Source organism: Rhea pennata, chromosome 5, assembly GCF_028389875.1.
Source record: "Rhea pennata isolate bPtePen1 chromosome 5, bPtePen1.pri, whole genome shotgun sequence".
In the NCBI taxonomy this organism is placed as follows: Eukaryota; Metazoa; Chordata; class Aves; order Rheiformes; family Rheidae; genus Rhea; species Rhea pennata.
In genome coordinates this window covers 33,906,680-33,932,936 of record NC_084667.1, presented here as the reverse complement: position 1 = coordinate 33,932,936, position 26,257 = coordinate 33,906,680, and the positions used below count along the sequence as shown (strand labels likewise).

The following is a 26,257-nucleotide window of genomic DNA, read 5'->3' as shown; positions in this document are numbered from 1 at the left end:
TATCATTTAAATAGCCTGGACTAAATGGGACAGGCTGCTTGGCAGCTGGTGATTAGCTAATTTTGCATTTTGTGAGGACTGACTGACTGTTGGAGAGGCTAGCTCCAATAACACACTCAACTTCAAATGACAAGCTGTTGAGGATGTCACTTCACTAACAAACAGTGCATGTGTGTGATCTCTAAATCGCTGCATGTGTTTATGTTAGTACATGTGTTTTCCACAGTTGGCACATGAGTGTGAGCCTGGAGAAAAAAATTTCTCCTTTCTGCTCTGTGTTATCATGATTTGCAAGATGAGTATTCAGACTCATGTCACCCTCCTGCTGAAAAGGAGAAGTATGAACTTTTCTGATGACATCTGTTTCTGATCAAAAGCAAACAGCATCTGAACTCCTACTTGAAATGGTTGAGGGAATAACAGTAGTGAGCAAAGCACCGGAGAGATTTCTTATACTTTCAGCATATGAACAAGTATAGGCAAAGCTCAAATAAGAATTTTAACCCTAGAGGAGTATTGCGGTATCTTCAAAATTTATTGCTTTTTTTTTCATGGGTAGAGGTGAAGAAAGATGGGGAAGATCAGAACTGTAGGCGAAAATAATCTCATGCAAATCCGATACAGAAATCCCGGGGCTCTGCAGTTTACTCCAAAGTACTGATTAATACATTTTGCAAACTATTAAGAGTCAGAAATCAAAACAGTCTGATACATGTGCCACAACAGCATAACTGTATGACTCTTAAGTTGTTTTGTTAAGCTGTAAAGCAGAGATAGCTCCCCTTACCTATCAAAAGGAGCAGCTCAGCTTCACCTTATCACTTAAGTTTGAGCAGGAGACTTTCACTCTGTAACATTTCAGGTTTTACCCAGACTGGTGATGACAGGGCCTTACCTGGCACACTTTTGTTTCCATTAGAAATGGGACAGTTTTCATACTCTTTTCCTGGTTTTTGTTTTGTTTTTTTTCTTTCCAGTAAGTTTTGGGAAATGGGTACAACGTTTTTGAAAGTTTCTTAATCATGCTAGATTTGGCCTTGGTAGTAGGTCAGAACCATGAATGTAGAACTTGGGAATCAAATTCACTTCCCTGGTGTGTCACTGTATCCTTCACAGGGCTATTTGGCTTTTCTGGGGGCTAAGTATTTCACATCTCATTATCTATTGGCATGGTTAAGAGCTTCAGAGCTGTCAGCTCACTTGCTCTCCTTCCCCTAAAGAAATCCCCAAATTCATGCTGCCATAGGTAGGTGTTGCTGGATAATTGCAGTGTCTTTTGTTGCTGGATGATCTGTGGAGTCAGCTTGGGCCTGAAAGAGTTTCTCCAGATTTCAGAGTTGGTGTCACCTTTTCCTTCCCATCCTTGAGGTCCAGGTAACCTATATTGCTCTTTCACTTGGATTATTTTAAATCTCTTAAAGTGGACCTGTGTCTATATATTCTGATTACAGCAGGATTTAAGTTGTGCAATACAGTTTAAAGAAAGCTTTTAAAGCCTGACAAAGAAAGGTTGCTCTGTTCTTATCATGTACAATGCCTGTATTCACTCTCTAACCTTTTGCCTTAGACCACACAGGTAATATAATCAGTCAGCGGAGGAATGCTGTTTTCTGAATGCATTGCTTTCTGTTTTGCACCAGGCCTCCTGGGTTTTCTGTGTTTCTGAAAATTTTCACATTTACCACATTTATCCTTTTATTCAGAATTCCAAAAATAGAGATGCGAAGTCTTAATTTTGGTCAGTTTTGCTTTTTCCTCTGTGTGACCTTTCATATCGGCCTTTTAAGTTGTTTTGTCTTTTTTTTAAATCTAGACTCCAGATGGTATTTCCAATGCATTTTTTTATACCATCCAATAGTGGTGGTCCCAATGCTGAGAATTTCTAGCTGAAAATAATTCCTTTCAATAGTATTCAGAATGATATTCAGAAGTACTGAGGAACCCTAAGGTATTTTTCTTTCCATTTACTTTTTATGCTTCTTGCGTTCATAATAAAGCTTGATTATAAAGTTAGTCTTTACCCACTTCATAGTGTTTTCTGTCATTTAATTAAAAAAATGGTTTGCATATCATGTTTAAATGAGCTGCAAACAGGGATTTGCTAAGTGGTGTACAGACAGGATGCTGATAGAGCTGTTGCAGTTCTGTGCTTATGTTTTGGTAATACAGGTGTATTGAATTTCTCATGAATCAGCATAATTCTCCAGCCAAGGAGTGTGAGCTTTCCTTTTCTCCGTGTTTGTTTCTCTTATTATTGGTTGTGTGTTGCAATATTCTCAATTTACTGCAGGCTCTGGTTTAGCCTCCGTTGTGTGGGAGCCAGCAGTTTCCCCTCCTTCCTCCTTTTATGTAGTTAGGAAACTTGCCTCGTGCTTTCAGGTGAGAAAAGTGATCAATTCCTTGAAGATTTTCCATCCGATCTTGTCGATGGGAAGATCTGAGTGATAGAAAGGAGGGAACTTTTTGAGTCTCCAGTGTGTTGATACAACTTCATGTCACTAAGGTTGTGTCCTCTTTCTCCTCAGAGGACTAACTGTTCCTTGAGTGTGTCTCGGGTTTTTGTTGTTGTTGTTGTTTTTTTTTTAAATGGTGTAGGTTGTCTCTGTACTTGCTTGAATAACTACCTTTCTGGAAATCTCTACTGCTTAGGTGCAATTTTATTTTCTTTGCACTATTCTGATTAAAGATTGAAGCTGCTCTTTTCTTTCTTGCTAGTGTTATGTACTTTTGCTTAAGGGCTGTTGTATTAGGCTTTCATATTAGAAAGCTAGTTATGGTGGAGGAGTTCTTTCCACCTGCAGAGTGTTAAGGTGCAATTACCCTGCCCAGCTGATGAACAGCAGCAAATCAGGAGCTGTTGCAGCTGCTCTTTAATCAGAAAAGGGAAAAGAGGCTCCTTTGGAAAGGCTTCAGAGATACAGGCTGAGGAATAGTAAAGCAAGGAAAGCAGTGACAAAGTGGGAATTTCGAAGCAGCGGTGCAGGGGCACGAGGGACAGAAGTTAACCAGTTCCCTTTTGGCTGGGGCTTGTTTTATTTGGGTGAAGTCCTGAGGCAGCAGCTGGCTGTGTTTGCTTATCCGTCCTGAGCAGAGAGAGGGCAACCCCAGTTGCAAGGGAATCAGGTCAGTACAGCCATGCACAGGGAAGAGCCCAGCGCTGGCACATCTGGGTTGGCTGCAGAGGGCACTGTGCTCTGCTGGTGATGGCTTTGACTCTGGTGCTGCTTCAGCTGGCTCTAGGTTGATGGCTGAGAAAAAGTAGGAGAGTTGGAAGGAAACACAGACCCACACATGTCTCTTTGCAAAGGTGTTCCTGACAATAGGGACATGTGGATATGTCCACTTTTCAGCTTGCAGATGTCCCCTCTCCTAAGGTCAGAGGGGAGCAGTACCAAGTCTGAAAGCTCTCTCCTTTTGGGTGGGAGCCCTTGCTCTGCACAGAGCTAAAAGTTTCTGAAAACTGAGTGAGGGTGGTATTCTGAAGAACTACAGATAGCAATGCTGTGTTTTGTTTGCTCAAGATAAAATTATCTGGTTTTTTTCAACTGATGGACAGTTTTCAGAGTTAGCAAAATCCATAGTTATGGACACTGTTGCCTTGTGTGGTCATGAGGAGAGCTGCAAAAGCAGCAATATGCAGCATGCTGTGAGCTAGGAGCCCCTCTCCCGAAAGCCAGTCTCTTCCTTGAGGTCATCTGAGGTGTGAGCATCTAGAGCGCCTTTTCTTCTGATTCTGTCTTGTGAAGGGAAAAAAAAAAAAAAAAAAAACGGAGGGAAGAATGGTGGAGAAATATGTAGTTGTAAGAAGAAAAGTGTTTCTGCTTGTTAATCTGTCATGAGCTTTCCTTACAACTCCCTCCTGAGTTGTTACAGACTCCTTTGTATGCTTTGGTATTGTTTAACCAGACATTTTATGTTTTATGAAAAGGTTTCCAAACACTTCCCCTTCCTTATTTCTGAACATGTAACTGTAGCTTTGGGAATGCATTATCGCCTGAAAGTTGTGGTATGTGGTTAGCTGCTTTTTTGGGGACCTCCTTAATTGTAAAATTTGTAGAGCTGTACACTGCAAGCTGAACATTATTACAATACCCAAGGAGTGTACATGTAACTCCTTTTAAATCTGCCAAAGAATATATATTTACTACTTTTTTTTTTTAATTTTTTTTTGGACTGGCTTCTTGAGGAAGCAAGATTTGTACAGTTCTCTGTTTATCCTCTAGCCTTTAACAAGTGACATTTCTAACCCTCCTAATACAGGACGAAGAGGGTCCAAATTTTGTGCAGATTTTCTGTGCATTTGAAAATGAGCTGTTCTTTTCTTTTTAGATTGAGGAGATTAAAATCTAAAGTTACCCATTGGTGATTCTTCTGGAGGCAGAACTTGGAGGAAAAAGAAATTATGACCTCATTTGCATTTCTGTTCTGTATTCTAATATCAGAAATTGGCTAAATACAATTCCCAGTATTTCATTAATTATATAGTTCATTATATATTCAGAAATAAAATCAAAACTGGTACAACTAGAATGAAAGCTACTTGAGTGGAATTGTAATTGATCTATATCCTGTACAAGTTGACAGTGATCCAGAAAGAGATCTGGATTAGGTGCTTCGTCACTTACGTCTTGTGTCAGTTCTTCCTGTTTCACTGCTCTTTCCCTTGATTGCTGCAAAAAGCAAGAGAATCTTCAGTTTATGCCGCAGGTTGTCCTTAGGATTATCATGAATATTGTGTTTTTGAGTTGTACTATAAAATTAAACTTGCGTTAAATATTACATAATAAATAAGTAATAGTTTAGGCTGGATGATGAGCACTTTTATTTTTAATAGAATCAATTTAAGCAGAGTGGTAGTTATCCACAAGAGTTTAATAAATTCTGGTATAGGGATTTTTTTATTGGTGGAAAGGAAGGAACAAATACTGAGTTAAGAGTGAGTTATGTTCTAGTGAGGAAAAAGGAATTGATGATGATTGTGAAATGAGATAAAATTGCTTTTGTATCTCTCACCAAGTAACTTATGCTCCCACACAATTGTTTGTAATGTGGGTATGTTTCAAGTCTGCTGAATTAATATTGCAAACATTGTTTGAATGGTGTGAACCAGAATAGCTGTGTCTGCCATGCTCTGCTGGACATGAAAGCCTTCTTGACATTTAGCCTGCTTTTAATTTTTCATCCTTTAATGGACTCACTTGTATATCAGAAAAATATGTGGAACAGGTATGATACTTCATCCTCCGTGGAGAATGGTGCCAAGAATACCTGCAAAAGAAAGACAATAGGCACTGAAGTGAAGGAAAAGAAACTATCCTCTGAAAAGATACTAAATAGGCTGTGTATGTCATTTTAAAGAGCTTTTTTTCTGTTCTTTATATTCTTTCTGCTTTCTCTTGGCAAATTCTAGCTGAAAAGTTTCTGTTGATTTGGGATGGAACCAGTTTTTCATGGTGGTGGTACCAGTTGGTACATACTGGTATTACGCAGTGTTAGTTCTTCCTAAAACAAAAGCCTTGTTTCTTTACATTTGTATCAAAAAGTAAATAAGTTCCAGTCAGAATAACAGCAAACATTGCTTTGTGTTTGCTTTTTGATACTCTGCTCTTTAATCACAAGAGTAAATTGTTTGAGCTAGTAGACTTGTCAGTTATTTGCTGAGTTGACGTGTCTCTTTGTGGAGGGGGTTAAATGCAACTTGCTCTCAGAGGTTCCTCATTTGAGCACAACATGAATGATCTCTTGTCTGCTTCCATGTTTACCAAATCCAGCTAATTTCTTTATCTCTCGCTGTTCTACACTTATATTCCCTCCACCCCTAACGCTCATTGCTGCTATAGAGCAGGTATACTAGGATTGTGCTTGGCATGTGCTAGTCTGAATAAAAGATAAAGCCTTTAATTTTTTTTATTTATTTTAGAAATCAAACTGTAATATGCATAGGTCCTTTTTAATAAAAGAAAACTTAATGTAGTTAGAAATAATTGGGTATTTTACATACTCCATTGGGATTTAGGATATTTGTGGTGATGGTGACTTGTAGATAGTTGTTTAGTAGTCATTAGTGTTTAATCTGTTCTGAGAATGAAAGTACAGTAAATTGTAACTAAAGGGTGTTTTGACTTGCTGTTAGTGCATTACAGGATGCAGGTAGTAGCCAACAGTTTGCATTACTCCTCTTCCAGCCCATTAGTTTGATGTACATTTTGTTCACATGGCTTGAGTAGAAAAGTGGAGAAAAAAGTGTTCGAATAGGGGTGTGTGTGTGTGTAGGGAGGGGTTGTTCCTTTTACTCTAATGAGTCTAGTTCTTTGAAATAATTAACCAAAGGAATTAGAGAACTGCATTCCTGAAGCATTGTAATAGGTTGTGAAATCTTGGAACAATAAATTACGAAGTTAAACTTCATTAAGGGTTTTTTTTTTTGTTATTATTTATTGTTTTGCATCTTGGCAGGATATCACCTACTTAATTAAGCCTTAGTTATTTTAGCTTCCCTTGATCACTGTTCAGAATGCATGCTGTTCAGAAGGGCAGAAGGTATTTTATATAGGGGAAAAAAATTGTTCCTATTTTGATGTCAGAGCTCAGCTCATCAAATTGCGGTTTTTAGGAGCCTTGTCTTGAAGCAAACAGAGTTACTGTTTGTGCATGCTGTGAAATCTCTCTCTCTTTTTTTCCTTTCCCCCCCCCTTTTTTCCCTTTCTGTAAAACTTTCTGGAAGTGGGAAGTAAGCTGCTTCCTGCCTTTAACTGAATGCTGAGGGGTTGTGGTATTTGGTGTTCAAAAGCCCCACCGGTACATAGATTACTCTTTTATCATAAAGCTTTTTGAGAGTGGAAATCAACAAAGCATATTTTCATGATTTTAAAATAAATTAATTACTGAATTTTAAAAAATTAGTAAAAGTTATAAGTGGGTAGATTAGTGGGCTAATATTTTCATATTATCATCTGACTATTTTAACTTGAGTGATTCAAAGCTTTGCATGGAACCACTGAAAAGCCAAGTTTTGTCGCCTGTTCTTACAAATAGCCTGTTGCGTTTGCATGTGCAGCGTAGCGAAACGATCAGTGACAGCAGTGAGTACTGCAGAGCTGAGCTCTGAACTTGCACACAACAGACGACCAGCCCCGTTTAGCCCTGGACGCTGCCAGCTACCCCAACAGCGGTGCTGAGCGGGGCCCGGAGTCTGCGGCTCGGCCCTCCCTCCCTCCCATGGCCGTGGCTGCTGCAGCCCAGGGCTGCTGCGAGCTCGGCTGCTATGAGCTCAGCTGCCTGGGCTCAGCTTTAGGAATCCCACTCTATACCCCCAGCTCATTGCACTTGTCCAAAGTCTAGATGTCACTTTTTTTCTGAAGGCCTCTGTTCAAATTGTATCTTCAGCAATAAGAATTGCATTCAGAGCTTAAAACCCCCCAGAACTTACCTGCTAAACTTGGTGAAGCTGAAGTGAAAACCAACGCAATCTACAGCTTCTGTGCCAACCTAAAGACATATTTTGTGCCTAGCTAGTATATTTTCTCTTGAGATACTCTTAACAAGGAAGATGATAGCCATGTCTCAGAGAGGTATGTATTTCCTGCCTATTTACAATGGGAACTTTTATTCTAGATGATACAGTGGCTTTAAGGAGCTTCCTCATTTTGCCCTAGCCTTAACTCATATACTGTTAGAATAGGGGCTGTAAGACTGAGAATAGTTATCAAACTGAAATGGGAGTTAAAGTCACTCATCTGTAGAATGAATTTCAGGTCCAGTAATTTAGTGCTTTGCCAGATGAGTGTGCTCTGCTGCACACTTTAGTGTTTCTTGGTCACAGATGTGAGGGAAAAGAGGGGGTTTGTGTGTACCAGTTGCAAAAGAGAGAAGCTGCAGCCACAAAATTAGCATGTATACTGCATCAAAAGCTTGAGGCCTGCAGGTCCTTGTGGTGAAATGGGAAAAACTTTTCTTCAGTTCTTTGTACTCCCGAACTTCTGTGTAGAGACTGCTGGGTGCTCAAAAGCCTGTTAAGATGAAAGGTAATGATAAAATGTAGCTGAGAAATAATTTATTCTGTGGTGAAACATCGTCTAGCTCTGTTACCTGGGGTTTTTCTTGTCCACAGGAGAAGTTGCACTTCGTTCTCAAGCACTGCTAAGGAAGGGAAGTGAACCAACATAGTGATTAAAGAAATGAAATCTTTGAAAGCATTCAGCTTCTACCACTTTTCAACCTGGCGCGTTCAGGCTGTACATCCTGTCATTTTTGATAATGGGATTCAGACCCTTGAACCACCTAGTGTTTCCAAAAACATAACCTCAAATCAGTCTGCTTAAAGTTAACCTATGGGTGTAACTGTAATGCAGCACTCAGGAGGTGTATTCCCTCCCTGGCTCCACCTCGGAGCCTGCCCACCCAGCGTCCTGCTTTTGGAGCTGTCACCCCCCTGCATGCAGGAAAGGGGGCAGCCAGAGGAACTGCTGCCTGAAGTCTGGGCAGACCGAAATAAAAGGAAGTGGTTCTCTAATGTTTTCTGTGGTCCCTGGAGAAAGCAGTCAGTCCTTGGGGAAACTGCTTTCCCCCTTTCTCTGCATTGGCCCCCAGCTGGGGGCGATGCTGCAGGTAGGCCTTGCCAAGTCCGGAGGAGCATGTAGGCGCGCTCGCTGTCAGTGCCGGGGTTGGTCGGAGGGGACAGTCAGGAGATGGCACGTGACTTTGTGCACCTCACTCTGAAGCTGATGAGGAAACACAGTGACCTGTTACCCAAAATAGCAAAAGGTGGCATTTAATTGTTCTGTCTTCAAAACTTGGTGAAACTCTGTAATTGGCATCAGGTGACAACGGTCATAGAAACCCAGAGGTGTGGCTTTGACTTCGTTGTATAGAGGTCTGTAGGAAGGCTCTTCCAAATTATTTTGGTTAAAAATCAATTTAAAATATTTTATGTGTGCTTAAAGCTGCAGATGGGCTTAATTTAAAATACTATGCTGTTTAAAGAGCAAACAGTGGTAAGTTTAAAAACAAACAAAAATAGAAATCATACAAATGAAGAAACCCAGCATTCTTTCCCTCTTTTTCATTCTTGGGTTTATTTTGACTAGTGTTATTAGAAGCATTAGTTTGCAGTATGGTAATGTGTATAGTGAAAGATGAAAGGAAAAGGACAGTTTGTTTTGGAAGCAATAAAAGCAGAGGTGAAAAAATGTGTTCTTTTGCCTCTCTGCATATATTTGTCAAGATTATGTCCATTAATGGTGTGGTAGAGATGGGAAGGGGGATCAAGTGAAGTCTAACATACACTGGTAGTTTTTCATTTCACTTGTTGTCTAAGCTGTCATTGTACTCTTCTTAATGTTTCTAATTGTTTGCTTTTATTTTACAATAATGACTTTTAAAACTTCCTGCTTTCTCACATGCAAGTCATCACAGTTTTTAGGCTGTTACAGAAAAGATCCCATGTGTTCTGTAGGAATCTGAAATATTAAAAGAGAGGCTCTCTGGTTAAGTCATTTTTCTTCTTTCATACAAACAGAGAAGCTGCAGATGGACTCAGCAGTCAAAAGCTCAGCCTCATGAGGCAGAAAACTACAGGAGCCTAAATTCTTAGCTAGTTAGACCTTTTACATTTAGGGGCCTAAATGTGCATGTAGGAACCTGGCTATAGAATAGCAAGGTTTACAAAATACCCTCTAGATAAGCTTAGTTTACAGTTCTGAAACACTTGATTTTCATGTCTGAAAATGATTAATTTCTATTTATATTTCTGTACAGATTGAGTATTTGCTTAAAAAACTCACTGAAGCAATGGGTGCAGGCTGGCAGCAAGAACAGTTTGACCATTATAAAATTGCTCTCAACACCAGTCGAGAAGGTCTTTCTGCCTGGGAGCTAATTGATCTCATCGGAAGTGGACAATTCAGTAAAGGAATGGACCGACAAACAGTATCAATGGCAATTAATGAAGTCTTTAATGAGCTCATATTAGATGTACTCAAACAGGTAAGAAATGCAGAACAATTATTGCATAATTAGAAAGTGTTAAACTTAGTACTGACATTTTCTTACCTGATGGTAAGTAGCAGTGGGAAAACTAGGTAAATTACTTCTAAGGGTTCTTTATAATATGATCTTATAATAATGAGAGAGAAGTTGTGGTGCTGTTAAAATTGTTGTAATTGTCACAGTATTATGAATGAGTTGCTTGTTGGGAGAACCTGTTTTTAGAAAGTAAAGGAAGTGTGCTTCTGACTTGAAATATATCCTTTTTTTAATACTGATGTCAACACTCATTAGCTGACGTAACAGCTACAACATTTTTTTTTGACAATTCTTATATTTTTGATAGCTCTTGAATTTTTTGAAAATGCTGTTTTCCAGTTGCAGTTAGGTTCTAGCAAATGAATGACAGGTTGTGCTGTTACAACTTCTATATTCAGACAACATGGTCAGGACAAAGGTTGGAGTTGGTAAAATGTAATAGGGCAGAAAGATATACAGGAGCTCCAGGGCTTGCTGCTTATTCTGCTTAGCAGGCTATTTGACTAGCTATTTATTTTCCTGTACTCAAGTACAAATAGTAGTGTTAACCTTAATATTCTTAGCAAACTTCTGTCAATCTTCTGTTGTTTCAGATCTCCAGTGGATGAGTTACAAGTTTACAAATGGCTTTAAAAACTGTTTTCTTTTTTTTTCATAGGAAGTATAAGTATACTGAAACTCTAAGGGGTTGCAGCTGAAGTTACCTAGAGAGCTAGTTAAACTTGGCTTTTACCTGATGGAGTATTTCTTTTTTTCATCTTTGTTTCTTGGTAGGAGAGAAACAAAGGCTCTCTTGGCAGACTTTCCAAATCCATTCTGAAGAAAACATCAGAAAATCTTGGCACAGGAAATTCTTTCAGAATATCTACAGAACAATGCAAAAGTCTATTTTTGTTAACTCCTGGTTGCTTATTGGAGATGAGGGCTGGGAGGGGGGACATAATCAGTTGAGGACGAAATGAAGTCATTCTGCTAATCAACAACATCAAAATAAAGAAACCAGTGTCAGGTCAGTCCTTCCTCTTGAAACCTGTCAGGAAATATGCTTTCTGTGGAAGTGTAAAACATTTTCAGTTTTTATACTGTATTGTCTGTGTGTGTGTGTGGTGTTTTTTTTTTTTTTTTTTTTGCTATTTTTTTTTTAACTCAACTGTCTCCTTTCTTTCCTCTTTTGGTGACTAGGCCTCTTTCTCAAGGATGTCTGAGTACTTTGAAAATAGATCCTTGACATATAAAAATAGTTTATGTCAAGATTTGACCCAACTCTTCCTGGATGGAAGTGGCCAAGTGGAAAATGGTGTTCCCTGTGTGACTAGCACCTATCTAGCTCTGTCCTAGCTTGTACCCTGAGAGCTTGTTGACTGACAGAATTGTCATGAGTGTTTTTTGCAGTGTATGATTACATCAATGTTTTATTAATAATATACCATACAGTAGCAAAGTCTCATACTACTGTTTTTATTGACCACTTATCCTATAATCTCCAAGCCTTGTGATAGATAGCAGTGATAATTAAATTTGTAATATTCTTTTCTTCTCTTCTGAGAGGTATCTATCTCTCGTGTGACAGCTGCTGTGAAAAGAGATCCCTAAGAGTTGCTAGAGGGCTATTAGAAGATGAGAAGAAGCTTATGCAGAAAAATAATATAGATTTAGCATAAATTTTGAGAGGAAAATATTAGTCTGGCTTGACTTTGAAAGCAAATTCATTCAATCAGTATATAAGGAGGAAGAAAAACAGCTAGTCTGACTTAAAATGTGCAAGACATGAAAGAATAAAACTGTGGGAATTCTTGGCACACCCTTACATGACCACCCAGGCTCTGGACCTGAGCGCAGAGATGGCAAAGCTGTTTGCTCATTCCTGGTCCAGAGCAAGTGGGTGGAGCGGCAAGGGAATAGGCATGGCCTTGGCTCTGGCCCCATTTAACTGACTAGAAAAGCTAAGCACAGCCAAGTTGTGTATGTATATACGTATATTTGTGTATATATGCATATATATATTTATGTACATGAAATAAAGTATAATAGAGTGGACCTTCAGTTAAGGTTGTTAGTTACTTAATTTTGGTGCTTATATTTTGGAAATGTTCCAAAATTTGAGACAAACTTGGAGGATTAGATCAGGCCTATTTATTATCATTATTGAGTATCACACTTTTGTTTGTATAAAGCTCAGCAGCAGTGTATGATCTTACCTTCCTTCTTTTGAAATATTCCTGTTATTCTTTTTAATAGCAAAGTCCACAACTTGTTTACAGAAAGCTGAGTGAATCATCTGTCAGAAAAAATGAAATAGCGTGGTGGTATTTACATTAGTGGTACAACTCCTAAGGCAAAATCCAGACTTTACCAGGTTCCCATATCCCCTCCCATAAGAACTCTAGGAGCACAGTTCTATTATGTCTTTTGCTGATGTGCTCATTGAAGTAGCTGCTGTTACTCGTGTGTGGGATCACTTTTTAACAAGGTGCAGCTTAGCGAGCATTTTGGCTAGATGGAGCGATTCCCTGGCCAGAGGTGCTTACGCTTTGGCCCTGGACTTAGGCACATAGAGGGCTGGATTTATGGTGCCTAGATGCAGGTCCACTTTTATTACTAGGATGTACATCCACATGGGACTATTTTGATAATGTCTATCCTTACAGCACTACAGATGAGTCTTAGTGCTGGTAAGCATCTCTGCTTGACTGAACAAAATTAAATAGCAAAGGTCATCAAAGAGGATCCAAAGAGCACATAGTAATTGTTCAGGTCTTCAGATGACCCTGTTACTTAAAAATAGGGCACAAGAACAGTATATGGCTTCTTGTGGACTGAAAACCAAATAGGAATGTTCTGGTACTGGGAATGGAAATGTCTAGGTGAAGTATTTCAGGGCTGCGATCAAACTTTCCTGAGTACAGTGGGCTATTAAGCCACATAACTAAAAGACCAAGTGGTTCAACAGAGGCCAGGCATTTCAGTTGATCCCTTGCTTTTTTTGTAGGGCTATATGTTGAAGAAAGGTCACAAAAGGAAAAATTGGACAGAACGATGGTTTGTACTAAAACCCAATATTATTTCCTACTATGTAAGTGAAGATTTGAAAGACAAGAAGGGAGACATCATGCTGGATGGCAACTGTTACGTAGAGGTAAAAAAACAAAAAAAACCTATAAATTTCTCCTTAGATAAGACTTATTCTTTGTGTGTGTGTGTGTGTGTGTATGTGATGGACTTCTGATATCTGACATTAACACTGAACTGATTATTTTCTTTTTCCTTCTGTATAAGTAGCTCAGTTGGTTATTTGTCTTGGGATTATCAGTTGAATGAAGAGCCATTATCAAGTGCCTCTCAGTACTGAAGTGGGTGCTTGCACTGAAAATGAGAAAATTGTCTGATGATTTCATGTTGAAGATATTATGCATAGCAGGAGTTTTTTTTTTTTTTTTTTTACTTTATATAAAACCAGGCCATAAACGCTCATGTTAAACTGTTTTGAAGATGGTGTTTGTAGATATGTAACAGAACACTAAATAGAGAATTCTTAACAATGTAGCATAAAATTTAATGTTTAGAAGCATAATCCTTTGTTTTCCATTCTAGGCCTTGCCTGATAAAGATGGAAAGAAATGCCTTTTTCTCATAAAATGTCTTGATAAAAGTTTTGAGATTAGTGCTTCTGATAAAAAGAAGAAGCAGGAGTGGATTCAAGGTAAGGATTCAGAAATCCTAAAGTTACCTGAAAGTTAAGTGCTTTACTAAGCTGAAATCTTAGGGATATGCTTTACCCCAAGTATGAAATTTTGGTCTTGTAATTTTTGGATGTCCTTGTTTTTGACACATGGAAAGAGATCATTAAGGGGCCTGATACTCTGGAAGAACTAATGGTCCATGTAATGGGAATCAAATTCTGTCAGGTGCCTCAATGTAGGCAGCCAAAACCAAAAAGAAAATGGATGTTACTGTTTGCTTTTTCTATATGTCTGTACATCTGAGCTGAGGACAAGGCTGGAAATTGAGGTTTCCTTTTCTGTTGCCATAATGAAGTTATTTATTTCTTCTGTGATACCTTGCCCAGATATGTTCTGAGTAATAGGTATATGCATCTTTTGCAGAGTGAGGTTGAAGCCCTTGCAAAGATAGTGTGGCCGATATCACTGAAACATGTACTGCATTTAAATATTTAGAGCTGTGTGCTTTCATTAGCACTTTCCCTATTTTCCTTGAAGCATAGTTTAATTAAAGTCTGATGTATGAGTAATGATTACTGGCTTTCAAAATGAGATCTTTTTTCACAGTTGTGCCAGATGAATAAATATATCAAAATCATTTACTACTTCTCAACTTTGCTCTCTGAATATTTCTTCACTGAATATAAATAAATGAGAACTATTTTGTTACTGGGAGAAAGTTTTTCCAGCTTAAGACAGTAAGAATAAAAAAGGTTAAAAGTCGGTTCTAGGAAAGTAAGTGAACATATATGTTGGATAATATATTTTTTTTTTTACTTCTCAATTAGAATTACTGAATCTAGGTAGTGGAAAATGTTGGAGCTGTTTTTGCTAGGTAAGTGTGCAAATGACTTGCACTCAAAATGTGTTGGTATGTCCACTGCCTTTTAGAAAGAAATCAATGTTAGAATTGACGTAATGTACTAGAATTGCCTGAGTGTCTCCTTGTAGGACACAGACAATACTGAATGCCAAGTATCTTTTGCTTTTGATTTTGTGTTGACAGGAAAACTAACAAACACAGTTATTTTTGTTTTTAGAATAAATATGTTTTTAAAAAAAACAGTCCATAGCCATTCAGCAAGACTGCCCAGAAAGTTTTGCATTTCCCCTCTCTGGTCTTCTCTTACTTTTCTTCTTTCTTTATGACTTGCACATTCCTTTCCAGCCATACAGACCACTGTAAACCTGCTTAGAGGGGGGAACCCTCCACCCCACAAAGAGGCACGCCAAAAACGGAAAGAATTGCGCCAGAAACTGTTAGCTGAGCAAGAAGAATTAGAACGGCAGATGAAAGAATTGCAAACGGCCAACGAGAACAAGCAGAAAGAGCTGGAGACTGTGAGAAAGGTGGGAGCGGGAGCTGCCAACCTTCAAGCTTAGTCTCTATGATTGAGATGAACTTCTTGAAGTATAAGGCTGTTATAGTATAAGATTTAAGAATTAAATCTTATACTTAATTAAGAATTAAGAATTTATACTTAATTAAGAATTTAAGATTTAAGAAGTATAAGATTTGCTGTTCAGGTGCTCAGACACATTGAGCATTGAGCTGCTCCAGGGGAGGTCACTGTGTATCCGTAGGAGGCCTTAAGTGAGTATACCTGCTGGTTCAGTCTGCAGTGAAACCTTGTTGGCTGTAGCCACTTCTAAAGGACTGTTCAGCAGACCCCTGGATTATGGAAGTGGCCAAGTCCAGCCCCTGTACATATGAAAGTACTGTAAAACTAGTGTAGCCTCTGAAGCAAAGAAAGTCCCAGGTGTTCAGGAACTGGAAACTCAGTTATGCTCAGTTAATTGATGGTTTTGTTTTGTGTTTTTCCGGTTGGACACGTCCAAGAAATGTAGCACTTTTTATTAAGATAGGTAGTCTTCTGTTCCATTGTGTGAACTAAGGCAGGGGAGAAACACTTTTCTTGGCACATAATTAATTTCCAGAGATACAAGATTAATTTACAGAAATTCCAAAGATTCAAAATCATTTTGCATGGGTGTGTATATATAATGTTACTGGGGCAGTCTATGGGAGATTTATAGAGCTGAGGAACATACCAACCATTTGTAAGTTGTTTAAATGCTATAAATGCTGTATTGAATTCTAAAAGCCTGACTTATATGCCTTGGAAATTTCTGTTAGCAAAGGCATTCTAAATAAATTCACTGTCTTGTAGACAGCTTTTTAGTTTAAGTCTAAAGACTGGCAGAATATCTGCAAATAGCACAAAGGTGCATTTGCTCTAGCTGCATACTAACAGTAGAGTGCAGATGCTGTTGGGGCTTTGTGTGCTAGAACAGCTGATATCTGTTAAGTAGCTCTCCACAGAGACTTGATTAGTGTTCAGCTATACTTTCGAATTTTTTTCTTTTTAGAAAGTTTATAAGGAGAGTTGCTATGTTTTTATTGCTGTGATGCCTTTTAACAAGGTGTATCCCTGGCAGATAGCTTACAATGCCATCAAACTCTTTTCATTCCTGCTGCCTAACATTTCAGTTACTGAATAAGACTGCCTGCAGCTAGCAGCTCAGATCTTGACTCCATGCTTAGTCTAAAGTGTGTTCTGTTCAATACCTTCCTAAATTAATAGGATTTTTTTCGTTTCCATTTAGAACAAGTCTTACTCATTTCTTGTGCTTTTCATAAAATAAAAATACTAATTTTAGCCCTCAGTTAGAAAAGAATCCATGTTCTTGGGGGAAAAAAGCTGTGAGAGCAGGTTGATGTGGATACTAGAAAGCAAACGGAAAACATCCAAAAACAGACCTTTTCAGAAATCTTGTCATTAAGTCACAATTTGTGGTAAGGAACAATTTGTTGTCTTTTTTTTTTAATTAACTTTGAGTTGCCACTGTTTGGCATGGATATTATTCTGTTTGCCTTAAATGAAGTCTGGCAGTGGAAAACCATCTTTTTGATTTAATTTTAGCCCCTGTATTCTACCATATGTTTAACAGAATGCAAAAGATGCTTGAAAGGACAGCCTGTGTTACTTACTGGTTACTGGTGTGTAATACACCTCTTAACAGAAATCATAAGGCTGGAGTGCTGTGTTCAGTTTATGTTGTGTGTGTATGTGTGTTGGGGGGGAAATAAGTGCAATCCCAAAGGAGCAGTAGGGTGTTGCCAGGCTTCAGTAAGGCTTGTGAAAGTCACAACTGATAAACTAAAGAGATTCGAGAAGCATCTTTTAAACCAGATTAAAGTGATTTCTTGAGGAAAATAAATTAGTTTTGGCTATGAAATACTGCACTTCTGCTAGGTAGAACTATTGGGGAGCTACTGTATTGGAGGAATTTTGTGTTTGATTGCCTAGAAAAAAATGTGTTTCAAGGAAAAGGCTATTGGAATGGTTTGGGAATCTGAGTTGTCAAAACACTTAGAGTTTGATTTGCTCCAGATGGGTGGAACCAGCACTTCCACAGCAGCTACCAAAATGCACCCTGAGACTGGCTTGTGCTTTGATGGCTCCTGTGGTAGAAAATTTCAGATGTATGGGAATGTTTGTCTAAAATAGGTAATTTTTAATATTTTTCATATAATTTTGGAGATGCATACTTTGAACAAACTTAAAAGGTAAATCTTGTTAGGAAGAGGCCACGCAGAGATGTATGCACCCATTCTGTTCCAGTTCAGGGTTTTGCATGGGATTCAGACCCCCTGCTAGCCCCAGCTGTAATGGTGGGGCCTATTAACATCCCTTCCCCATCCCTGCCTCCCTCTAGTCCCCCTATATAATTATCCTGATACCCGTAACTTTACCTGCCAGGAATTGATGTCCTCTGAGATGAATTAATCAGACAGTTGATGATAAAGAATGTATTTTCACTCTCTTCAGAGTGAATTTTTTTGTATTTGCAGTTTTCTTGTTGAGCTCTCTGGCAGTGACTTTTTGAGGGCACGTTCTCCATCTCGGATCAAGACTGGCAGTGTTTAATTCAGGAGTGGGGCAGGAAATCAAAAGAAAACTTCAAGTAAATAGCCATCATGGATTTGACCACAATTATAGGCTTAGGAGGAGGCAGAGGAGGAACTTTAAAAAACTGGTAACATGATTTTAGTCTTTACAAGGACAGCAATTCTGTAATTAAGTAGTGTTATCTACAATTTTAAACAAAAACTCTTCTTCTTCCCTTCTCTGAGTTTGTCTGTCTCAGGCTACAATGATACTGCAAGCACTTAACACGAATAAAAGTGTAGACTTGGCACCTTTAGACCTCTAAGTAGTTCATCTAGGTTGTGTGAAGAGGAGGAGTTAAATATTAAATATGGGGACCTTTCCGAAGGTGAGAAAGGTGGCTGTCCCTCTCTTACTGAACATCTGTGGAAGTAGCCTCACATATTAGCTAAAGGTGCTTGCTTTTTATTTTCTGTTTCCTCCTAAGCATTATGTCAATTTCTTAGGAAATTTGTGCAAAAGGATTATTTTTGTTTTCAGTGTCTAGTACTGTATTTCTGGCCTTCAAAGCATTCTAACTATACACACTTATCAAACTCCTCATGAAAGGAGAAAGTGTTAACATCTTTATCTGTGAAATGAAGATGGGGGGAAAAAAAGAAAAAAAGTTGTCAGAAGCTGTGAAGGTACCAGCATCTTGGCTTCCCTGTCCTAAACTCTGATTAGGCTGCTACTTTTCCTCCCCCCCCCTCCTTTCAAGTGGTGATTTTTGGCTATAATTTTATTTACCTTACATGGCAATCTTGGAGTTGTTAAAGAAGTGTGATTCACAAAAGCATAATCACTTATTATAGTCAAACTTTGTGGCACTTCTGCTTTCCCATAGTAATTTAATGCTTCTCACTTCTGTTTCTGTGTGAGCTCTACACATTCCAGCATGATTTCACTGTTGCTGGAATTACTGTCTAGTCCTGCATGCACAGGAAACCTGGAGGAGGTCTGGTAATTGTTTGTTTGTTTTCAATTTGCAAATATAAAATTAGCTTGCAATAATAGGATTAAAATTATATTTAAAATGATACTTAAGAGATTGAGAATAGATTTGGACTTTGGGTTTTTGAAAACAAATCTGAAGATTTCTTCCTTAAAAAATTGTTAAATGAAATTTCATGCACCCAAAATGGTTTAGTTTTGACAAACTGTTTTTTCTTTCTTTCTTCCCCCCACCCCCGTTCCCTCCACAGCAACTAGAAGCAGCAGCTGCACGTGCTGCTGAGGAAGAGAAGAAAAGACTTCAGACTCAAGTGGAATTACAAGATCGATTCAGTCTAGAGCTGGAGAGAGAAAAAATGGTGAGTAGCACAAGTGGCTTTTTGCCATGATTACTCATAATGAGCAATGTTTTCAGCAATGGCTTCACTCATGGGCAATCACTGAAAGGATTCAGATGGATTTTGCAGGAGGTATCAGAATGCAACCTGGGTTGCCTTTATTAGAAATATAGAAATAAAATATTTTTACTAGTGAATACGAATGTTGGAGCAGCCTGCATACAATTTGGATAGCATTTAAGGCTTAAATATTATTAGAAATTTGAGAATAAAATGACTTGTTTTACAAGATAAACACAGACTGAAGATAACCTTCCACTTTTCCAAGATGGAGAACCTAAGGCCAGTACATATTTTGTGAATAGGCAAAATGAATATAGACATAATTAAAATAAATTTTAGGAACTTTCAGAATTAATTATATTTTTTTAAACTTGAATTTTTATGCTGTGTGTGTTATATATCTATTTCAAACTTTATATACCTGTATACGTGTATTTGTGTGTATATATGTGTGTGTGTATAATATAACAATAACAGCATTTTAAAGCTACCATGCTTCTTAAACTTTATATATATGGCATGGTGTGTGTGTGTGTGTGTGTGTGTATAAAAAAAGGCATGGTACCTTTAAAAATGCTTTAAAATGCTGTTATTCTTGTAATCCATTCCCAGATTTCCAGAAGAACTAATTTTTAATCTCAAAGGGCTTTCTCAGGCATATAAAGATGGCTCTGGCACCCTGTGAGCACTCCTTGTGTCCTGCTCTGAACAGTTAAGACGGTGGGACATGAAGAGCAGAGACTAGGTGACTTTAAATGTGAGGCTCTCCCTTACCTCCTCATCTTTCTCTGTCACTTATCTTCAGTTTATCACTTACCTCCATAGTGGCTTTCCAACCCCTTTATCCGTCACAAGTTGCAGTGCCATCATCCAAGCGTAACTGTGAAATACACTGAAGGAGAGCTTGCTGGAGGAAAGGAATTGAAACAGTATAACTAAACCAGCCTGACCTTTGCCTTTCATCATTTTATTTTTCCCCCTCCAAACTGACATGACTATAGAGATAGAAATTAGGTTTAAACCATGGTAAATATCTTGTGCTGCATGAAGTAGGCTAATTCAAGTGATCTGCATTTTTTTTATGCTGTTAATCACACATTTTGACTGTCTTGCTCTGCAGGCAGCAGGAAAAGGTCTGTCTTTGGAAAATCTCATTTAAGGGAAACCCAGTACTTCCTTTAAAAATCAGAAACCTCAGTTAAATGGTAGCTCATCTGTGTCCTCAATTTGTGCTGCTAGGTAAGACAACAAATGGAAGAGCAGGTTGCTCAGAAGTCATCTGAACTGGAACAGTATTTGCAGAGAGTTCGTGAGCTGGAAGAAATGTATAAGCAGCTACAAGAAGCTTTGGAGGATGAGAAACAGGCACGTCAAGATGAAGAGACTGTTAGGAAACTTCAAGCCAGGTGGGATTTTACCTAGCAGACTTATTTCTACTGATTTCCCCTCCTACCTGCCAAGTAATAATGAATAACTGCCATTATTAAGAGGTTGGGGAAGGGGGCATGTTTGTGTCCTGGACACATTGCTGGAAAAGGACAGAGTATCTTAAAGTAAAGGCAGAATAGATTTGTTCCTTAACCTCTGAAGTCTAAGGCTGGTATTTATGGTTTTTATAAATATTTGATTTCTAAGTCCTCATAGCAAGAGTTCTTACCAGTGTGAGTGCTCAGCAACTTCAGAAAAGTAGGCTCATTTTTATTTTTCATTGGGTCTGCTACCTGTATACATTTGAAAAATTTAGACCACCATGTGCAAACTTTTCAGCTGTATATTTTATAAAGTAGAAACTATAAAACATGACTTTCTGTGTCAGCTTAAATTCAAGTTGACAGAGTTAAGTCTCCTCTTTCTGAGGTCTTTTTAGAATGGATATTTTTCTTCATACAGTCAATCCTGCTAAGACAATTCAGATAACTCTTGCATGTTTGTTTCTTCTGTGGTTTTCAGTATTGTGCATTTGCATTATTGACTAAAGTCTCTGAACAGTGCTTTGTAGCAGTCAGATTACTGGCATAATTTTAGTTTTATATTGAAGTTAAGCCAATAAGCAGTATTTTTACTGGCTTCTCAAGGTTAAAAAAAGAAAAAAAGAAAATAATTAGCTAGGCTTCCCTATGTGTATGCTACATAATGGATACAGCTTGCTTGAAAATGTAGTTAACATTGCAGTCTCCATTGCAGATTACTGGAAGAAGAGTCTGCAAAGAGAGCAGAACTGGAAAAATGGCACTTGCAGCAGCAACAGACCATTCAGATGACAGAAGCAGAGAAACAAGAGCTAGAAAACCAGAGACTGGTAAAGGAACAGGCTCTTCAGGTTGCCATGCAACAATTGGAGCAGCTTGAACTGGAAAGGAAGGAGGCCCTTGAGCAATATGAGGTGAGCTCTTCTGTTCTTCAGCCTCTCCTACTTAGCCAGGTATCATTCAGTATCCAGTAGGTTAACTGAATTTAAAGTTCATCAGTGTCATGCTTTTTTGAGGAATATTAAGATACAAGGTTTATAAAAACAATAGAATTGTTATGTTTTTTTCATCCTAAACCAGTGGCTATATTTGGAGTGGAGGGCAGCTTTCAGATGTACTACCCTTCTATCCTTTTATCCCAATTTATATGCAAGCCAGCTTAGTCACATCCTGAAATACTCTTTGTCCTTTTATCTTCTGCTATAGATTAACTATCTGTATGCAGTCCCGTTGCCGTCACGACTAAATGCTTTATGTTCTTGAGTTAATTACCTGTGCAATGTTTTGATATAACGCAGCAATATTGTCTTCTACAGATTAAAAATGTAAGTAAGTAAGTGCTGCTGTTGGCACTTGCTCCTCAAAAAAGTTTTTAAGCACTGAACTACTGTCAAGGATAGGTAGGAATCATGTCCCAAATGCCAGGCCTGTGCCACTTAGAAGTGGTTTTGGTGAAGATCAGCTGCATTTGTGGAAGAAATAGGAGTCAGAACACAGTGAGTAGGGATGCCCTACTGCATTCTTTCTGGGGCTAGATGTGTTAATCCTGCCTCTATTTGGATAAGAAAACAAAACACGACTAGAGTTCTGTTTAGCTTGGGAGTGTACTTACTTATGCTATCTGTGCCCTTGGGCTGAGCTATGTGAAGGATGAGCTTGATGCTTCAGTGAGCTGTCTTGACTAGCATGGAATACAAGTATTGCAGGGGCTGCCAAAAAGGGCCAGCTGAGACGCACATGGAGTAGGTACAACCTATTGTGTTGGTGGTACGTCATATGCCATCATAGGAGTTACTTTTGGATAACACTTGCATGTTTCCAGATGACGTCTCTGATTTTTTATGTATAAAACATGATATAATACTCCACATGACTGGCTGAATACAGTGGCCTTAAAAAAACAAATGGTGGATTAGGTCACTGGGATAGTTAAGTCATTATTTCAGACATATTTAAACAAACAACGTTTTGGCCTTCCACGCAGGGTGCAGCATTTGAAACTGACCAAAAGAGCAGTTTAGACTGAAGAGTAGGTCTGTCTTGCTTGAGAGTAGCAGAAGGGGTCCTTTCCATGTCTAACCTTATCATTTCTGCTAGAGAGGGATGACTGCTAAATCATCTTGGCTCTTGGCTCAGAATGGAAAATGCATCTTCCTGTTTTGAAACTACAGTTTATGCTTTCAGTCTTCATGGAGATTAGTCATAACTATGTCACTGCAGAATCTTATACAACCTGGTTATTCTTGGATTGTGATTTGAGGGTGTACTTTCATATGGCTATTGATTGACTAAACCAGCTACGATGGCGATCTGAAATGGCGTGGTCGTGTCTACACTCAGCACAGAATGCTGGCTAACATACATATGGTTGTTCAGTCTTTAGATTTAGAAGGACTTCTCTCGTTCTTTTTAGATGGAGTAAAGTTGTTGTTTTCAAATGGGCTGTATCTTATTTCAGGAGGTTAAGAAGAAGTTGGAAACAGCAGCTAATAACACCAAAAGTTGGAAAGATAAAGTAGCTCATCACGAGGGGCTAATTCGACTAATAGAGCCAGGTATGTTATCAAAAAAAAAAAAAAATCACAAATGAACATTGTACTCAGTCTCCAATACTAAGTTAGATCACCTAGATCACTGAGTTTGCCTCTTCCTGTAACTTGTTGGTTTCACAACAACCTACGAACATTGCATTTGACAAAACTGCTGATTGTAATAGGGTCTCTCTCAACGTGGTAGAATTGTCAGTTTTGTGAATACTGCATTCAGACCCTAAGTGGAATGAGATGAAACAGTTGTCTGTGCCTAACTAACGGTGCAATACCATCCTCAACATCCGGTGTGTGCAATTTAGGACCAGCACCAATGGATCTTAATTGATAAGATTAGTGCCCCTGAGCAATTTGGTCCTGCTTAAAATAGATTAGTGATGATCATGGGAGCAAAAACAGGCTCTTACTTGCTCAGGAGGAGAATGAGTAATAAAGCCTAGTAAGGTGTTCTTTACCTGCGTAGTATGTCAGCCTAGAGGAAAGTGGTTTTGTAGTGCAATGTTGGAGATACCCTTCAGGGACGTCTGTAAAGACAAGAAGGGAGGCTACTAAGGCAGAGCTGTTTTGGAGAAAAGGTGGGAGATGCAAAAACAAAAGACTGCAGCAGTTCAGAACTTCTCAACAAAATATCTTCACTACTTTGTCTCAGGCATTGCTTCCTTCTCAGTTAGGAGGGGCCTTGGGCCACTCTCCTGAGAGAATTCCCAATCACAAAAGACAGAGCAGTTACCAAATAATGCTGTAATGACGCTCAGCCTGTTCAACCGAGGGTGCGTGAGCAATGTTAGAGTTGGCAATATCTGTTTCAAGTATTTTACTCTGTCTTCCAGGCTCCAAGAATCCTCACTTAATCACAAACTGGGGTCCAGCAGCCTTCACTGAAGCTGAACTTGAGCAAAGACAAAAGAACTGGAAGGGGAAAAAGGCCACGTCTGAGTAATGGTGGTCATTGAAATACCATTTGCAAACAGAAGCCCACCTTTGTTCATTTTGCTTTACACAGAACAGCTTACTCCTTTTATGCAGATCTTAGTTTGCTCAGCAGGTTGGGCCTTTCTATAAAGGAAATACTACTTACCACATATGCATATCTGTTCAGAGCTCAGTAATTATAATATGTGGTGTCTGACAATACTTGCTGTTTTCCCTCACATTTCTAGAAATTCTATTCTTTTACAGAAAACTCTTCAACTGAAAATTTGTATTCAAATGCAACTTGTGGCAAGTTGTTCCTATATCAGCTTGTAACAATCTGACAGCATCTAATTGGTCAGGCAGTGTCGCTTTAAAAAAACAAGGGAAGCAGTTTTATATTGGTTCAGTTAGTATAATTTAAACCCAGGATAAATTATTTTGGAAGTTTCTGTACAACTCTGAGATAGAGCATTACCTTTCCTTCCATAGTCTCCCTTCTCCACGCCCCCCCGTCCGTCCCTCTTCACATGGAGGAAGTTAGTGCTCAGATACCTTCTTCCATTCTTCCTTACTGAGGGCAGACTGGCATCAGTGGGTGTCAGTTGCTGCTGTTTTTAGCAGCTTGTCTGGTTTGGCCAGACATCTGTTCTCAGGAATCCAGACAAAACAATTGGAAATAAGCATGTGCAAAATTCTGCCATAAAGCATTTGGAAAAAGCAGTGGTGCAAGATTGTTCTCAAAGGGTTCCATACTTGGGAAGTGCTAAAAAAAAAAAAAATGTTGAGAGCACCTTGAAAACCATCTGCTTTCCCTTTCACAGTTTAAAAGATATACAATTTTGACTTACTTAGAGATTTCTGGAGAGGATGAATGGAGGATAATAGCACATACAGGCCAAATAGCATCTGAATCAAGTCTGTGCTTTTACAAGAAAGCTGATTATAATGTACCTATATTTAGATACAGCACTTCTTTTTGTGTTGTCTTACTCTTCACTGGAGTACAGATTCCAAAAAAAGCAGTAACAAGAAGAAAATTAAATTTCACATTTTTATTTGAGATAAAAATGACACATGTAGCAATGTTGCTTTAGGAAAAAAAAATACGTGGTATCAATGACGTAATTTCGGCATTTCTAGTAACTAAAGCATTCCAAAAAACCTGCTTACAGCTTTGCCTCAAAACTGTCTCTAGGAGAAGCCAATTGCTTCCCTTTCTTTAGGGAAAGGGAACAAGTGTGTAATTTTGCTTTGTAGAAGTTCTACACTAGAGAAGAAGTCACTCTGTTGCTAAGTGAAATTATATTCATGCTAAGCTGCGCAGACATTTTGAGAAATGAGACCCCTCTTGAAGAGTAGGTGCCCAGTGGTGCAGCTTGTTAGTCAGCTTTGACTTTTGTATGCACACCAAACATACATACACCCATTTTCGGCACCTACTTTTTAGTTCAGCTAAGTGTTAAATTATTTTTAGTAAATAGGAAGTGAATGTTTTAGATAACCAGTACCTGTGTACAGCGCTGTGATACTCAGATCGCAGAAGAGCACAAGTTGTACAAAGCTGATCTTAAGATTTGAAAGTCAATAGCATTTTATATACCTGTTAACTAAGACTCACTCAAATACTGGATCTTCTCAGACATTTACTCTTTGCAGTTATATTTTTATACTAATTGAAATCTTTCTTTAATGTTTTAGTAAACAGTGTGCTCATTAAAATGGCAGGAAAATCCAGCATCTTCCTATTTGTATTTACTGTACAGGAAACCAATGTTCTTCAGCTTGTTAACAAGGCCTTTTAAAAATTGATTTTGTTTACAAAAGAAATGTGAAAAAACTGTAATAGAAATACTAATGTATACATTGTTAAACTTTGCTAAAGGAGATGGAACAGTATTTATAACTACCCAACACCTTTTTACAAGGAAAATGGAAGGTGTATTGGGCTAAACTTGTTTAACTTTTGTTTTCTAATAGTTTTTGTTTTGGACAGATGTTTTTTCAAGAACACCAAATGATGCATGCTTTCCTATTTTTTACTGTTCTTTAGAATTGGCTATTTAATAAAGTAATGCAAAGTCATTTACAAATTAATTATTGGTTCTCTGTATGTTTTGGTGCTTCTGTCAGAATATAAGCAAATGCCAGTAACTGTTGTATGGAAACACTACTGTTTTGAAGAAAGAAGTATATTCCTAGTAGTCTCATCCATGGTGTCAGAATTGAATTAAAGCAATAACAGAGATGTTGGTGATACAGATAATCGAGTTTCTCTTAACAGAACAGTTTTCTTAC

The 26,257-nt window shown here is 38.3% G+C and overlaps 1 protein-coding gene across 1 annotated transcript in view; it reads left to right on the top strand.

Annotated features, from left to right (window-relative positions):
• The window catches only part of SWAP70 (switching B cell complex subunit SWAP70), a 39,719-nt gene extending 13,663 nt beyond the window's left edge, over positions 1–26,056 (top strand). Inside the window, exons 4-12 of the mRNA XM_062577610.1 lie at positions 9,757–9,984; positions 13,013–13,159; positions 13,615–13,723; positions 14,911–15,092; positions 18,880–18,987; positions 20,269–20,435; positions 21,214–21,412; positions 22,957–23,053; positions 23,878–26,056. Of these exons, the coding sequence (XP_062433594.1) occupies positions 9,757–9,984; positions 13,013–13,159; positions 13,615–13,723; positions 14,911–15,092; positions 18,880–18,987; positions 20,269–20,435; positions 21,214–21,412; positions 22,957–23,053; positions 23,878–23,987 (1,347 nt within the window). The 3' untranslated portion in view covers positions 23,988–26,056. The remainder of the gene's footprint in view (positions 1–9,756; positions 9,985–13,012; positions 13,160–13,614; positions 13,724–14,910; positions 15,093–18,879; positions 18,988–20,268; positions 20,436–21,213; positions 21,413–22,956; positions 23,054–23,877) is intronic.
• Positions 26,057–26,257: the final 201 nt, after the last annotated feature.